The sequence below is a fragment of the Barbus barbus genome, assembly GCF_936440315.1.
Source record: "Barbus barbus genome assembly, chromosome: 38".
Taxonomy (NCBI): Eukaryota; Metazoa; Chordata; class Actinopteri; order Cypriniformes; family Cyprinidae; genus Barbus; species Barbus barbus.
In genome coordinates, this window is record NC_136716.1 from 27,612,201 (window position 1) to 27,629,415 (window position 17,215).

At 35.5% G+C, this 17,215-nt stretch overlaps 2 protein-coding genes across 6 annotated transcripts in view; both read left to right on the forward strand.

Moving 5' to 3' along the window:
* The window catches only part of LOC306857958 (fumarate hydratase, mitochondrial), a 16,470-nt gene extending 13,220 nt beyond the window's left edge, over positions 1-3,250 (forward strand). For 2 of the 3 annotated variants that reach the window (XM_079398263.1, XM_079398264.1), the window contains exons 10-11: positions 317-470; positions 2,060-3,250. In XM_079398263.1, coding sequence (XP_079254389.1) covers positions 317-470; positions 2,060-2,202 — 297 coding nt within the window. In that variant the 3' untranslated portion in view covers positions 2,203-3,250. The remainder of the gene's footprint in view (positions 1-316; positions 471-2,059) is intronic. The other variant, XR_013783186.1, reaches the window with a different exon arrangement.
* A 3,358-nt stretch (positions 3,251-6,608) lies between these two features.
* LOC306857363 (regulator of G-protein signaling 7-like) overlaps positions 6,609-17,215 on the forward strand; it is a 49,780-nt gene continuing 39,173 nt past the window's right edge. For 2 of the 3 annotated variants that reach the window (XR_013783103.1, XM_079397275.1), the window contains exons 1-2: positions 6,628-6,862; positions 8,106-8,207. Coding sequence is in view for 1 of the 3 variants with exons in the window: in XM_079397275.1 (XP_079253401.1) it covers positions 8,130-8,207 (78 nt within the window). In the remaining 2 variants the exon portion in view is untranslated. Of the gene's footprint in view, positions 6,863-8,105; positions 8,208-17,215 lie in introns of all 3 variants that reach the window. The other variant, XR_013783102.1, reaches the window with a different exon arrangement.

Sequence of the window (17,215 nt, forward strand, 5' to 3'; positions counted from 1 at the left end):
TCCAGTAAAAAGTCATTAAACTTTCCACATCTTGGAAGTTTGTTTAAATCAGAGATATTATTAGAACATCTGTCTTATCTGCCTCGCTCTCATCCAGTCAGAACAAGGATGAATTATGAAACTATTGTGAAATACAGATAAATAAACTTGATATCACAAGCAAAATCATTGCAAATGTCCCAGCCCTGATGGATGCAATATAAGTTAGTTGCAGGAAACTCCACCACACACTCTCTCTCTCTCACACACACACACACACACACACACACACACACAGTTCTCAGGGTTTTAATTCTGTGTAATTTGTGTGTTCCAGATTAAGAATGTGCTGAACTCTGCCCGGCTGCTGGGCGATGCTTCGGTCTCGTTCACTAATAACTGTGTGGTCGGAATCGAGGCCAATATAGAGAGAATCAACAAACTGATGAACGAGTCTCTGATGCTGGTCACGGCGCTGAACCCTCACATAGGTAACGACAGCAGAGGGTGCCAGAAACACTTTATTCCTCTTCCTCCAGAGGAGGGTTTGAGCAAATCAGGGGCCAGTTGTTCAAAATACTGAATCTGGATCAGAATGATCTGGGTTTGGAAATCCCAGTTCTGCAATCCAGGATCAGGAAACCCTTCTTACTTTGTGCTGGTTTTTCAAAGCAAAACTGGATTGGATCACCCTGATCCAGATACACACTTTTCTAGATTACCAAATCTGGATTACTAGTGCTCTACGGAGACCCTAAAGGGACATGATGATGGGAAAAAACGAGAAAAATGCATTTACACAAATAACTACTTCATCTCTGATGATTGTGCCAGTGTAGTTTACAATCAGTGATTAAAAAAAACAATCAGTGATTTTTTTCTTTGCTTGATATTGACCGCTGTTTGAGGATATATTACATGTTACAGAAGTTTTAAAGTTTTTTTTTACATTGTTGTTCCAGAAATCCACCCTTTTGCTGGGATCAGAATAATAATTTTTTTTTGGATCAAAAGTATCCCAATCTTACTAAAACTGAACAGCACAAATTGAGGATTTAATCCAGATCAAAACCAATCCGAATTCAGAATCCTTTGAACAACCCATTTTCAAGATTTGATCCAATCCGATGGCCTAAATCAGATGCAGAACCCGCATGTGTGTTAAACTCCTCACCTTTCAGTGACCGCTCACTTTTATGAGATCAAAATAGGTCCTCTATGAGATTTGCTTATATTCTATAAAAAAGTGCTTTTATGAGGCTGGGGGGGTCTAGAAACGGTAATATTTGATGTATTTGAGGTCTGAGACGTGGTAATGGTGAAGAGAGAGAGAGCAAACATTTTGCATTTTAAGTCCACATTGCCGTCTAATCAGCCGATATTGTCTTAAATAGCCTGCAAAGCACTTCATCTTTTATAACATGGGATTTTGACCAAATATGTGTCCCTGCAGCACAAAAGCAGTCATGAGTAACACAGGTATATCTGTAGCAATAGCCAACAATACATTGTATGGATCAAAATTATACATTTCTCTTTTATGACAAAAATCATTAGGATATTAAGATCATGTTCCATGAAGATATTTTGTACATTTCCTACCGTAAATATATCAAAACTTCATTTTTGATTAGTAATATGCATTGCTAAGAACTTCATTTGAACAACTTTAAAGGCTATTTTCATTATATTTTAATATTTTCAAATAGTTGTATCTAATATCTAATAGTTGTACCAAATATTGTCTTATCATAACAAACCATACATCAATGGAAAGATTATTTATTCAGATGATGTATAATTTTTTTTTTTTAATTTTACCCTTATGGCTTGTTTTGTGGTCCAGGGTCACAAATATTCAATCTTGATTTTTGTGTTGAAACAAATGTTAAGTTTTTTTTTTTTTTTTTTTTTGTGAAAAATTAGTTTTGGACATAAAAGTAACTACAAATGAGCATGTACAGCATGCTATATCCCCCCTTACCTGTTTGCATCTCTGATCACTGAATTTATTTGTTCAGTCAGCTTGTTATTGAAGTGTTTGCCGTTCCTGTGTGTCTGATCTGGTCTTCTCTTTCAGGTTATGATAAAGCTGCCGCTATTGCAAAGACGGCACACAAAGAGGGCTCGACTCTGAAAGCCACGGCCGTCAAGCTGGGCTTCCTGACAGAGGAGCAGTTTGAGCAGTGGGTGCGACCGCAGGACATGCTGGGACCCAAATAGAGCAGAACCACGGGACGCCCGGCTAAAGGTCACGGGAATGATGCCTTTGTACAATAAAACACCCGTTTCAGTCCTGTGCGTCTGAGAATGTGTGGTTTCTCTCCGTCTCTGCACACTTTCAGACAGCGGCTGAGCTCTGAGATCTGTTGTGACTGTTCATCGTGTAACACCAGATCATCAGTAACATCTGCTGATGTGTGCGCTTACATTTATTCATTTGACAGACGCTGTGTTTTAATATTTGATCAGTGTTTGTGATCCCTGTCGACGCATTGGAAAATCTCACACAAATATATCCATCCCCAAGTCAACAGTACAATAATGGGGAAAATGTTTACTTTTGGTTGTGTGAGTGTAGTTTTCTTTTCTAAATGGCCTCTAAATCATCCTGGTATTATAATGTGTTACATTAAGGCAAAGGTTTATTTACAGTATATAGCATATTTCATACACAGTGATAATTCAAAGTGATTCACAGAATTAAAAAAAGAATTAAAAAGCAAAAATAAAATATTCAAATACAGGTTCATAAACAAACAAACAAAAATTAAGGAAATAAAACATGTATACAAATATAAAAATATATATCTATCTACACCTATATATATATACTGCTCACAGAAACACATTTACTTGCTTGGTGAATCTCACTAAACCAGTTAAGAAAAGTCTAATTAGATTTCACTTCAAAATCATTTTTGCATATATGCTATATACTATATACACTATAGTGACAATGTATTTGTCCTTTTCCCCCAATAATCTCTGTAATATAAAGATTTATATTTGATGCATTTCCTTTCATTTCCAAATTTAAGTTTATTACTATTATATAGATGAATATTTTAAAATGAGTTATACTTGCATTTTAATTTTAGTTTAACTTTTTATATTTTTGTTGTCATTATTAGTATTTGATGTCTTTATAGTTTTATTAATTTCATTTTTAGTTTTAGTTATTTTAGTACATCAAGTTAAACTAAATGAAAATGAGAAGTGTTGCTTTGGCAACTAAAATCTAAAATAAAGTTTCATTTTAGTTGGCACTTATTTTACTTTAGTTTTATACATTAAAGCAAATTACAAACAATGAACTAAACATTCAGCAGCAGTGACTCAAAGAAAAAGAGAAATAATAATAAATAATTACGAAGAATAGAAAGAAGACACATGCAACATTGTCAAATAATACACTCTAGGTTCCTTACTGATCCGTTCATATTCAGTGCATGCAGACACATAGAAACAGGTGTCCACCTTTGAATACAAATGTCCAGTTTTAGGAGGGTGTGGCTTCATCCAATTAATTGTTCTGGTTTTTCCTGCACTTAATAAGAGTATATGCAATATATATCTCTGGTTTTTACTACATAAATGCTGGGGTATCCCTTCAAGCAAGAAAAACAGGAGAGTAAAAGGCAAGTCTAGATGCAGAATCTTCATAATCTCAACCTTTACAAAATGCAAATAATTTCAGACATTCCCAAAATACAATTAGCATTTATTATTGTATTTGATTTTGAACGTCTCAGAAACAGGCTGGTGTGATGTGAGCAGGTTTCCTCTGTGAAGCACTGATGAAGATGATGATGATGCTCACAGAAGTGGATCTTCCTGAACTCATCTCTGGCATTTCACCTGCTCTGCTGCTTCCTGACTGGCATGTTAATGTCTGTGTGAGTTCATTCCCAGCATGCCGTGGTGCGGCGGGGGTCAGAGCGGCATATGGTCACGACAGGAGAGAAGCTCCTTCAGGAGACGCAGGAGAGAGGCGAGTGACATGTGGCGGCTCAGCAGGCTCCAGATCAGTGTGTAATGAGACACAGCTGCTCATCTGACCACACTCAGCTGACCGGGGCTAGTTGTCACATGGGGAAGTAGTCACACCGTCTGTATCTCAGTAAATCCAGTTACACAAACACTTGCTTTTTTCCTCCAGCAGTGGTTTTGTATATTGGTTTTAAAGCTGTCTTATGTTACACTCTCAGAGAAAAAGCTACAAAAGCTCTCACTGGAGCAGTACCTTTTTAAAAGTGTATTTTAAGATACAAATATACACACTTTAGGTTCAAAGGTGTACCTTTGAAATGATACCATTTGTACCTTTTTTTCTGAGAGTCTAGAATATTTTGTGAGCATTTCTATCCTCCAAACTTACAGTCCAATATCATCATATTTTATTTATTTCTGTCACTTATGACTTATTCATATATTTTTGAGAATTTGAGACGTTGTTGTTATTGCTAACTAAAACTACAAGTATTTCAAATAATTTTCAGTAAGTGAAATAAATCTAAAATAAAATATAAATATTACATGAAAAACATTGAAAAACAAGTCATGTATTATTTTCAAAAAGTTGAAATGACTAAAACTGAATAAAAAAAATTAAAGCTTTTTTTTTTAAACTAAAAATGAAAAGCACATTATGACTAAAACTTAAACTGAAAATATATAAAAATAAAAGATTGTTCAAAATAGTACTAAATACTATAATTTTCTGAAGTTGAAAATTATTGAAAAAAATAATTGGAGTAAGTTTTACAAACAAAAAAAAAAAAACTTTTTCTTCTTCAAAAATGTAATGTTTGACAAAGAGTGACAACTTGCCCCGGTGTGTTTCCTCTACTTATATTTAATGATATCTATCATATATCATCTGCTATTGATTTGTCACTAATAGAATTATGTTTGGTAAGCGACTGCAGGTGCTGATGAGCAGAGATTGAATACACAGACGCCACAGGCAGATATTGACTGACTTCTGCTAATGAGATTCAATCATCTCTTACAGAAAACTAATGAACGTTACCTGAGACGAGCACATGTCAGAGCAGCTAAACATCATCCTGCGGTTTGTGAGTGAAGCTCAACGCTGACCTGTAGTTTCCATATGGAGAGAACTGGAGATAAATGAACATTTATACCCACAGACAGGCCGTTAAAGTTTATTTCTAGAACAGAATCGATCTCTCGCAGCCCTTTAGTGTCCATCTCACATTAGTCAGACGATGCTGTGAGACGTTAAGTATGTTTTAAGGTTTGGTGAGTAGGCTGTTAAGTAAATAAAACTTTACTTACATAACATTTTAAAAATGAGGCTGGATTTCTGAGATGATGTGGACTATAACCTTTGAGACTAAAAGAGTTAATGGAACAGTTCATCCAAAACTGATGAGTGTGTTTCTTCATCAGGTTTGTAGAAATGTGTCTCTGCATCAGTGTCTCAGCAATGGATGCTCTGCAGTGAATGGGTGCCGTTTTACAGCAGGTTTTCTTTCATTTTTGGGTCACTATTCATTTAAACCCAACACTGATGGACTGTGAGTGAGGAAACCTTTAACATTTCCATCATTTGATGAAACATTAGTGTAATAGCGTGTTTGTCCTGAGTGCTGTAAACATGCAAACTCTGTAACCTTCTCCTCTCAAACCCTGCGGGTGTTCATTATCTGCTGCAGGTTTCTCACCCTTTTATTGCATTAAACAGCCTGATTAGACTGCCTTCTCCTAATATATGACATTAGAGGATTGCTGTTATATTAGCGTGTGTTATATACTAAACTATTTAGTCCAGGTCTGTTCTGAGTTATAAATGCTTGTATTTTCTAGCAGTGGTTTTCTATAATATATCAAACATTTAGTTAAGACCTTCTAGAATAATATTGGTGAATTCTGTCTTAAACTAAAACCCAATATGATCAAATGTTTGCTGTTGATTAACAGTTGAACAGAATAAAATCAGACTATAGTCACTATATAATAAAGCGTGATTTCATGTGAAAGGCTGGATTTGTATTTTTCATAAATGTCAAATCGGGGCAAGTTGTCACATGTGTTATAAATGTTAATTACATTTCCTTTTAGCCAAAAACAATGCTATCTGTACCATTTAGCCTACATTTTACAGCTTTATGACTTATTTAGTACTTTATGATTGTTAAACCCCACAATTTGACTTTCAAAACTAGCATTTTTCATTGGTAGGCTACATAAAGGCAGTTCAAAGTGCTTTAGCAAGGAAAAAATAAAACATATAGCTAAAAGTCAACTTAAATAATTTAATAATGAATAAGGAAAGAAAATAAAACCACAATAAAATTCGTAATACGAAATAATGCAGTGCAATATAGTCATGTACATGCATACACTTGAGAATTATTTTACATAGTAGTAGGCCTAAATAAAAGGATTTTTGGAGTACGTTTTACAAGAAAATACTATTTCAGTTTTTGTAAAATTCACTGTTATTTGCTGTTTATTTGTAATTGTTTGTGAAATTGTATTGCAATTTGTGTACATGTAGATTAAAAAATACTAAATTACACAGTCTAGCGCAGAATAATAACTGTAAATGATCGTATTGTGTTGCACTGGGAAGCCTAATGTAATGAAATGTGTGACGCGGACGCGGCGCGCGCTCTCGTGGACAGCGGGAGCGCGCGTGTGATTGGCCGCGGAACCTGCGCGTTCACGCTCTAGTTGTGAGATTTGCGCGTCGCCGCTCGCTGGAGGAGAGGAAAGCGATAGTTGTCACACCGATGGGCAAATAACTCACCGTTTCCAATGAATAACTGCCCCTTCAGCGCGACCGCCAGCTGACGCACTGCCCTGCGCGAACCCACGCGGACGGAGGAGCGACGCGGCGCGATAGTGCGAGGTAAACGCGTGTTTATTCCTTCCTCTCATCCGTCAAAGTGCGTCGGGTCCTCAGGCATCTCCTCCAGGCCGCGCGTTGTGTGTGTGTGTGTGCGCGCGCGTGTGTCTCTCTCTCTCTCTCTGTCTGTCTGTCTGTGTGTGTGTGTGTGTGTGTGTGTGTGTGTGTGCGTGCGTGTGTGCGCGTGTGCGTCTCTCTCTCTCTCTCTCTGTCTGTCTGTCTGTGTGTGTGTGTGTGTCTCTCTCTCTCTCTCTGTCTGTCTATCTGTCATTGTTTATATTTATCATTTGCTCTATCTGTCTGTCTGTCTGTCTGTCTGTCTGTCTGTCTGTCTGTCTGTCTGTCTGTCTGTCTGTCTATCTATCTATCTATCTATCTATCTATCTATCTATCTATCTATCTATCTGTCTGTCTGTCTGTCTGTCTGTCTGTCTGTCTGTCTGTCTGTCTGTCTGTCTGTCTGTCATTGTTTATATTTATCATTTGCTCTATCTATCTATCTATCTGTCTGTCTGTCTGTCTGTCTGTCTGTCTGTCTGTCTGTCTGTCTGTCAGTGATTATATTTATCATGCGATCTATCTGTCTGTCTGTCTGTCTGTCTGTCTATCTATCTATCTATCTATCTATCTATCTGTCTGTCTGTCTGTCTGTCTGTCTGTCTGTCTGTCTATCTGTCTATCTGTCTCTCTATCTATCTATCTATCTATCTATCTATCTATCTATCTATCTATCTATCTATCTGTCTGTCTGTCTGTCTGTCTGTCTGTCTGTCTATCTGTCTATCTGTCTCTCTATCTATCTATCTATCTATCTATCTATCTATCTGTCTGTCTGTCTGTCTATCTGTCTATCTATCTATCTATCTATCTATCTATCTGTCTATCTGTCTGTCTGTCTGTCTGTCTGTCTGTCTATCTATCTATCTATCTGTCTGTCTATCTGTCTCTCTCTCTCTATCTATCTATCTATCTATCTATCTATCTATCTATCTATCTATCTATCTATCTATCTATCTATCTATCTATCTATCTATCTATCTGTCTGTCTGTCTGTCTGTCTGTCTGTCTGTCTGTCTGTCTCTCTCTCTGTCTGTCTGTCTGTCTGTCTGTCATTCATTGTCAGTTTGTCGTTCTGTCATTCATTTTTTCTGTTTATTGTTCTGTGTGTCTCTCTATCCATCCATTGTTCTCTGGTTCTAGCTGTCTGTCTGTAATCTGTCTCTCTCTCTCTCTGTCTGTGGGTCAGGAGTATCCGTTGCTCTGCTACAGTATGGCTCAGCCGAGCTCGTGCGCTCAGAGCAGTAACGGTGTGGCCGACGAGTCTCCCAACATGCTGGTCTACAGGAAAGTAAGTGGATCCATCATCTCCTAAAACACCTGCAGACATGAACAGTCCTGCTCACTCAGCATTAGATCGCTCCGATGATTCCATATCGATGCGCACTGATTTAATTTCTGCAGCTGTCGGTCTATTTGATGCTCAGTCAGGACGTGTGTGTTGATGTTTCATGAACCGTTTGACACCATGAGTTTTCACCAGTGTTCAGTGACGATAAAGCAGGACTAAAGCTGCTCAATCTACTTCAGTTTGAAGCTGTTTGTGTTTTATAATAACTTCATGCATCATGCAATGAAATGTAAGAATGACTCTTCATTAGTAACAGGCTTCATCTCAGTGTGCTTTGAACTCGGTGTGGTTTTGAAACTGGAGTTTGTAGGTGTGATTTCAGATGTGTAGATGTTGCATTGATGTCTCACTCAGAGCTGCTCTCATCCTCGCAGATGGACATGAAACCGTGTTTGAGCTGAGAGACTCTGACAGCTGCCATGTTTCACGATGGTGTGTTACTATACTGCTAGTTGTGTTCCACTCAGTGCTTGAATTGAGGGGGGGCTAACACCCCGGACCTCCCATAAGCATTGGGACCCACCCATAATGCCCCAAAAAATATACTTGGGGGGGGTCAAGAATAAAAATTAGAATAAAAATAGCTCGTTACAGCGTATTTTATTTTTATGCGTTTTTACAGCGTTGCTCATTATAACCAATCACACACGATTCTGTTGAGTTTAGGAATGCAGTGGCCAATCAGAGGCTTTCAGATTAGTCATCACTGAATTTTGTTTAGACTGAAACTCCCGAATTCCCTCATCATAAGCAACAAAAGTGCAGATGTACGTATGATAAAAGTAAGAGATTCATTTATAATACAGATTATGAGAGGAGTTATGAGAGCTTAAACACTAGCTAGACTGACTGAGCTCATTTATAGTGCGTTCTTTCCCGGCATGATTCAGTCTAATAAAATGCATTTAGAATGCTGCCAAAATTCAAGATATGGGGCTGAAAATGTATATATTTATATAATTTCATATAGTTAATCAATATCACATGAAGAGTGCCATTTTTTTCCGCAAAAATCACAAATGTGATTGATTTTAGCCTATACAACAGTTCAATAAACAAGAAGTTATCATTAATAGACTTATGTTTTAGACACCATATTGCCTGTTTTTGCTGTATTTCGACAACAAAAATAATTCCAAACACAGCCCCAGCACTGTTTTGTGTCTCTGAGCAACATGACAGTGATTCGTTCCTGAATGAATCAACTGTTTAAATGATTCGATTCAATCACAATGACTCACTTATTAACAGTGACTTGCTGCCACCTACTGGCCGTTTTAATTTCACATTCAAAGTACTATTATTATTTAAATAATTTCAGATATCAGTATTCAACGATTTATGTTTAATTAAACAAAACATTATTTGTGCATTTGTAACTGCAGGTTAAATGCATTCATGTCTTGCACTAAACCGTGTGTAAATAAATACATCTAAACGCCTCTTCAGATGCTTTCCTCTGTATTGCAAAGATGAATTTTGTTGATAATGATTTTATTTGTTTGGTAACAGCCCCAAATGTCTTATTATTCTAATTGACTTTATTGATTAAATATAAGAATTTGACGCAAAAGATAATGCACACTTCTAGAAAAAAAGGCTTTATAAAGGCAAAATGCCCATAAAAGGTAAAAATCAGTTTGAACTTGTTGGAAAAGATTAATTTCTGTCACTGCGAAAAAGTGAGGTGGATGAGCTCAGATCAATGAGGATTTTTTTGGCAAGTAGTTATACCCTGTGTGACTGAAGACAGTCAGTTTTAGTCCAATTTGATAACATTAATAATAATAACCTTTATTTTATATAGCACCTTTATTGCAGCTTCTCAAGGCACTTTACACAGTAAAATAGAAGAATAAAAAATACAAAGCACAAATGAGTAAAACAATCAAATAAAAGGGAACCTCAAAAAAGGTAAGCACAAACTGTAACATGTTACAATATAGTCTCATTACTTAATGCATTAAATAACAAACTAACAATGAGCAATTTTGGTTCAGTATTTCTGAATCTTTTTTATGTTAGTTTATGTTAGCTCTGGTCTGTTAAATAGTTCTAACAAATGCAACTTTTGATTAAGATTAATAAATGCGTTAGAAGTATTTTTCATTGTTAGTTCATGCCGATTAATGTAGTTTTGTAAAGTGTTACCGCAAAAGCAAATAAAATACCTTGCAATACTGTGTCTGAAACATCAACCTGATATTAGTCAACATGAAATAAATGTGTTGCGGTGAACATTCCTGATAGTTGTGCAAGAATTATTATTCCAAGCATTTGTGCATTACATCAAGTTTAAAGAAATGTATTATTAATTTATTTTCATAATCTTTCATCAAAACATAATAACTTTCTCAATGAAGTGCTCTTTGTGTTTCCCTGGCATATAAAGGCCACATTTACAAGTCAATTTCCAGAGTCTCGCTCTGCTTTGTGTATTGTTAAATATCATTTTTCACTCACAAATATTTCTGTTACAGAAGTAGATCATGCAAATTTGAGAATTATGGAAATAAATTGGGTTGTGAATAGTGTTTCATGTTGACTTGAACTTTGTTTTATTATTTTAATGCATAAAAACAAAAATGTAATTACATTTATTCTTTAAATAGTCTTTTATAGTCAAATGCTCATGAAGTGACTCTCAGAGCAGTTCTGGAGATGTTCATGTATTTATATTCTCATTTAGTGAGACGACAGACTGTGTAGTAAACGAAACGAACACAGGATTTATATTCACAGATACTAGTCCATATCACAATTTGATTTAAGTGTAATGACCTACTTTTGATTGATTGATTCAAATTTGACATTCTGTGACATTCTGTGTTATACATTAAATTCTGTTTTTATGACTGGATTCTATCTATGACATCACAGACATCATAGGGCCCTAAGTTTAACCGTGTGTTCATTGCACCGGTCGAAGCTTTAGGTCTCTAACTGGTAGAGCAGGCTGATATTTGGGCTCTTGTGAAGTGTGCTAATGGCTCATCACTGACGCATGTGTGGGCGAGCGCCTCGTCTGCGTTGCCATGTTTGTAGGTGGTTTTGTAAGTACGCTGGTGTGTGTATTTCTGGTTTGCTTTGCCATGCAGAAAAGTGAAACTTTGAGCATCAGGCTAGCGCTGGTTCTGAACTCATTTCCACTGCAGGCGTGTTGATGCTGTCATTCAGATCTGTCAGAGATGACAGTGATCACAAACATCACAACAGTGGCCTCAAATGTATTTGCACGCTTAAAATTGTGTGAATGTCCTTGCATGAGAAAAAAGATCAAAATCAAGCCGTTTATTGTAAAGAAAGATGCACAGAAACACTGTTGGGTTTGTTTGGGGTTTAGATGCTGAATCAATAGATGATGAAGATGAAGACAGTATTGTGTGTTTGTGGTTAGTTAGTGAGTCATGTTGATAGTTCATGTGATTCTGTCTGAACCTGAGCAGAACTGACTTCATACATCCATTAAAAATTACCAAATTACATTCATTTAAATGGTTCTGACAAAATTGTGAGATACAAAAGTGCAGTTCAAAATTGCGAGGCATAAACTTTGAATTGTGAGAATGCTGTTAAATAGTCCTTTTACAGCGCTTTTGGCTTTTACAGCCTTCTCATGACTGTTTTTATTTTCTGTTAACTTTAGACACATGAGTTCTGCCTGATATATGCCTGATCTACATGGAAAGATGCAGATTTCCCCAGAGAAAATTAATCAGAAAAACATGCGTGTTTTATGGACCATCTTCATCTAATATGACTCAATCATTACTCAAACTCAACTACACATTCATGCTCAAGTCAGTAATGTCTTAAGGTTTATCTATAGTACTACAAATGTGTACATGGTACTGACTGCAAATCACTAGTTGTTTTGGCAGAATTCGAGTCAGTTATGAACAGAATAAGGACTGCATCGTGTAAATATGTGGGTTTCTAGTCGATTAGTGAGGTTGCATGGCTTATGGAGATTTTTCCTTTTCCAAGCTTGAATATTTGATGTTTTAAGGGGTATGAATTTAGAGACTGAGCTTCACAGAAAGGGGTTTTAGCCGTTTCCTCATGCTGACCATCTGATGCTAAACCTTCCTGAGACACTCCGTCTCTATATTCATCCTCTTAAGCACTTCTGGATTCTCAACTGCTTTTGCTTCAGGACAGATTTCACTTTTCATATCATATAACTGGCCCAAATTTATACTGTACAAAAGTGAACAAAAATGTTTTAGATGTTAAAATGATTTGTTTGAGGATGGTGGCATGAAACTAAAACCATAAAACAATTTTTGTTACTTGAAATAAAATGAACTTTAACTGAAATAATAATAATAATTATATATGTATGTGTGTGTATATATATATTATATTTAAAAGCTTAAACTTATGTCATTTTAGCTAGTTGCCAAGACAACATTTTCCATTTTTATTTAGTTTATCTTGATGTACTTGAATAACTACAACCAAAACTGAAATAAATATAATGAAAATTATAATATAAAAAACTAAATGTAATAAAAATGTCAAAAACACACAAGAAAAATACTAAAACTTTAACTAAAATGAAAACAGAAAAAATTAAAATAAAACCTAAGCCAAAATATTACTAAAAAGCTATCTCAATGATAGTGAAATAACACTGGCTCATAATGGCATCTGTGTAACAAGTGACAGATGAATAACTTCAGCTAAAGTTCAACTATATTCATGATTTGTTGTTGCATTTTATTTTTGTGACCTACCAGTTTACTGTAATCAAAGAAAATATGATCAGTAAATCATGGCAACTTAAGTTTTTACATTACTTTAACTCATTAAATAAGTTTTTAAAATAAGTTATATGAAATTCAACTTGATGTTTTAATATAATTTAAGTTGATATTACTTGTATATAATGACTTGTATATAATGACTTGCATAGCGACTGAATTTAAGTTTTTAATTTGCGATAGGTGGAATGTTTTTACAGTGTTGAGAACCGCTGATATGGATGATGACTTTTAAAGAGTTTAAAGGCACAGTGATGAAAGTGTCTAGTGGAAATGACCCTAAATTAGACAAGTCTCAGCACTGATGAGTCCATTAGAGACAGATCTCTCTTTCTGTTGTGCTTTTCTCCAAACCGTGTGAGGCGACTGGGCTAAACTCTCTGATCCGACCCGTTTTCTCGTGCATTTGTTGTTTCTAGAGATGTAGTTTATCTCTGCTCTATATTCAGAGATCTGCGCTCTCAATCTGTGTTTCAGTAGAGACTCGCGTTTGCATTTAAAATCATCGTGCATTGGCGTTCGCAACCTCTTTAGATTTGCTCTGGACTAAATGATACTAATGATATTAGGCAACGGTTTCATTTAGAAATGTCAGTAATTGGCATTTTAAAAAAGACTCCTTAAAAATGTTAGATTTTCTATCAAATGTCAAACTGAAAGAGCTTATATAATTGCTGTATTTTTGTAAAAAATAATTTTATTTCATGTCTTCATGTCTTTAACTCATATGTCATGAAGTTTTATTGTTATTATGATTATTTTCTGAATTTGACATGAAAACAGCGTTTGCTGCTGATATGGCATTAAGAAATAAGTTAATAAATTAATGAAATAATTCAAATCTGCCATCATCCACGGTCTTAAAACTTGCATGTGTTTGTACCTGTCAAACAAAATGCTGAACCTGCTCTTTTCCATGTGTCAGAAAAGCTCGATGAGCGATGTGAGTTCAGTCATTAATGTATTCATATGTATGTGTTGCGTTGGGATTTGAGCCAAAACCCCAGAAACGCCGGATCTGTTCATGAAGACCGTGAGAGAGCGATGGCTTTCCTCTGGGATTCACTTAGTTGCCATTTAATAAACACATTCCCCCGAGTGACTTACAGAAGCTATTTACAGCCGCTCTGAAGCTCTGCGATCATTTCTGCTGACCTTATTCTACAACAGCTCACTTCTGTGTGACGGCACAGACTCAAGAAATGTTTGTTGAGCAGTAAATCGGTATATTATTATGATTTCTGAAGATCATGTGACACTGAAGACTGGAGTAATGATGCTGAAAATACAGCTGCAGATCACAGAAATACATGACATTGTACCAATCAAACCAGTATGATTTAGATTCTTCTGTCTGTTTTAGATGAACTGTGTGTTTAAGTCACTAGTCCTGCAGGTTTATCGCTCGGGTCTCGTGTTGTGAGAGGATTGTCGCTGCAGTTAATGATTTATCGGTCGATGGGAGATTACTGACAGAGCTTCATTAACTATTCATAATGTCCCAAGAGGCAAATGTGAAAGCACTTGCATCCGATTAGTTGAATCAGGACACACGGCGCTTCCACAAGACAGAATATAACAGTATGTTTCAACGAATCAACATTTCACACCATAATCCTAAGAAAGAAAATATGATTTTGCATAAAAGGTCCGTCAGTAGTGCATCTAGATGTTTTACTGTTTGTATTTCTCGTTGTAATTTTACACTAGAAGTCTCTTCTGCTCACCAAGGCTGCTGCATTTCTTTGATCAAAAATATGGTAAAAACAGTGAAAATATTATTACAATTTAAAATAAAATAACAATCTATTGTAAGGTGTAATTTATTCCTGTGATCAAAGCTGAATTTTCAGCATCACTACTCAAGTTTGATCAAATAAATGCATCCTTGGTGAGCAGAAGAGACTAAAAACATTTAAAAAATCATAATTATTCCAAACTTTTGACCAAGGTTATTATAGTTAACTGAAACTAAAAACCCACAAAAAATAAAATAAAACTTGAACTAAAATAAAACTGAAATATAAAAATACTAAGTTATTCAAAATATGAATGAAAACTACAATATTATCTCAGTGATACTATCAATACCAGTCAAAAGCATTAATAAGTATCGATTTTTATTTTATTTATTTATTTATTCCTTTATATGTTTACTATTGAAATGTTGTTGTATGCATTTGTCAATTTTATTTAATTTCTGTATTTTCTTAAATGGGTGTGTATAGAGTATTTACAGAGTGTTAATTTTTAGTTTTAGTTACTTTTTCTTATTTGTAAGTCGCTTTGGATAAAAGCGTCTGCTAAATGACTAAAAGTAAAGTAAAAGAAATGAAGGTGAAATAGTAAACATTAGTGCTGTCAAACGATTAATCGCATTCAAAATAAAAGTTTTTGTTTACATAATATATGTGTGTGTGGTGTGTATATTTATTATGTCTATATAAATACAAACACATGCATGTATATACAGTGCCTTGCGAAAGTTTTCATACCCCTTCGTTGTTTTCACGTTTTATGTTGCTGCCTTATGTTAAACTGCTTTAAATTAGTTTTTTCCACATCAATCTACACTCCATACACTATCATGGTAAAGCAAAAAAAAAAAAGGTTTTTAACATCTTTGCAAATTTATTAAAAATAAAAAATGTAATTATTCTATTGCATAAGTCCTCATACCCTTATCTGGGACAGTTTGAATTTAGCTCAGGAGCATTCATATTGCTTGTAGATGTTACTAGACTTTGAGTGAAGGTAACCTGTGGCAAATTCAATTGAATGGGTATGATTTGGAAAGGCTTTTAATAAGAGGTTCAACAGCTGATAATGCATATCAGAGCAAAAACCAAGCCCTGGGGTCAAAAGAACTGCCAGTAGAGCTCAGAAACAGGTTTGCATCAAGCCACACATCTGGGGAAGAGTTCGGGAAAAACATTCTGCTGCATGGAAGGTTCACAGAAGCATGTAGTCTCTGTTACCCTTAATGGAAGAAGTTTGAAACAACCAGGATTCTTCTTAGAGCTGGCCTCCTGGCCAAACTGAGCAACTGATGGAGAAGGGCTTTGGTTAGACTGGTGACGAAGAACCTGATGGTCACTCCATGATCATATGTGGAGATAGCAGAAACCTACAGAAGGACAAACATCACTGCAATACTCCACCGATCTGGGCTTTATGGCGGTGTGGCCAAACTCAATCCTCTCCTCAGTGAAGACACATGAAAACACACTTGGAGTTTACAAAAAAGCACCTAAAGGACCCTCCGACTGTGAGAAACAAGATTCTCTGGTCTGATGAACCTCAATTCTAAGCATCATGTTTGAAGGAAACCAGCTCTGCTCATCACCTGCAGAGTAGCATCCCAAAAGTAAAGTGTGCTGGAATCAGTCTCATGCTGTTTTTCAGCGGCAGGGACTGAGGGACTCATCAGAGTAGAAGAAAAGCTCAATGCACCAAAATATGCACCTGACAGAGCTTGAGATGTGAAGAGATGTGGAGAAGAATGGCAGATAATTGCCAAATGTTAATGAGCAAAGCTTGTCACATCAAACAAAAAAAAGACAGGCAGTAAAGGTACTTAAGCTAAATATTTAGTTAAGGGTATGAATACTTATGCAATGTACTTATTTGAGTTTTTTTTATTTGTAATTAATTTACAAAGTTGTGATGATTCTGTTTTTGCTTTGTCAATAAGGTGTATGGAGTGTAGATTGAAAAGTCATTTAAAGCAGTTTAACATAAGGCAGCAACATAAAAACAATGAAGGGGTATGAATACATTCGCAAGGCACTGTATTTAAGAAAAATGTGGTATATTTATATATGCATAAATATTTAGCCTACATTTCCTACATTTCACTGCTGGTTATACTCTGTATAATTGTGTATGTGACAAATAAAAATCTTGAATCTTGATATGAAATATATTTATATATAATAAAATATAATTATATATATGTACATGTAAATATTTTCAAAATACATATTGTATGTGTGTGTATTTATATATACATAATAAATAAACACAGTACACATACATATATTATGTAAACTAAAACTTTTATTTTGGAAGCGATTAATCACGATTAATTGTTTGACATCACCGACTAATTTTGTTCAAAAATATGGATTTTTACTAAAGTGTGTCTCTCAGCTGCGCCGTCATGCGCTCACATCGGCTCTT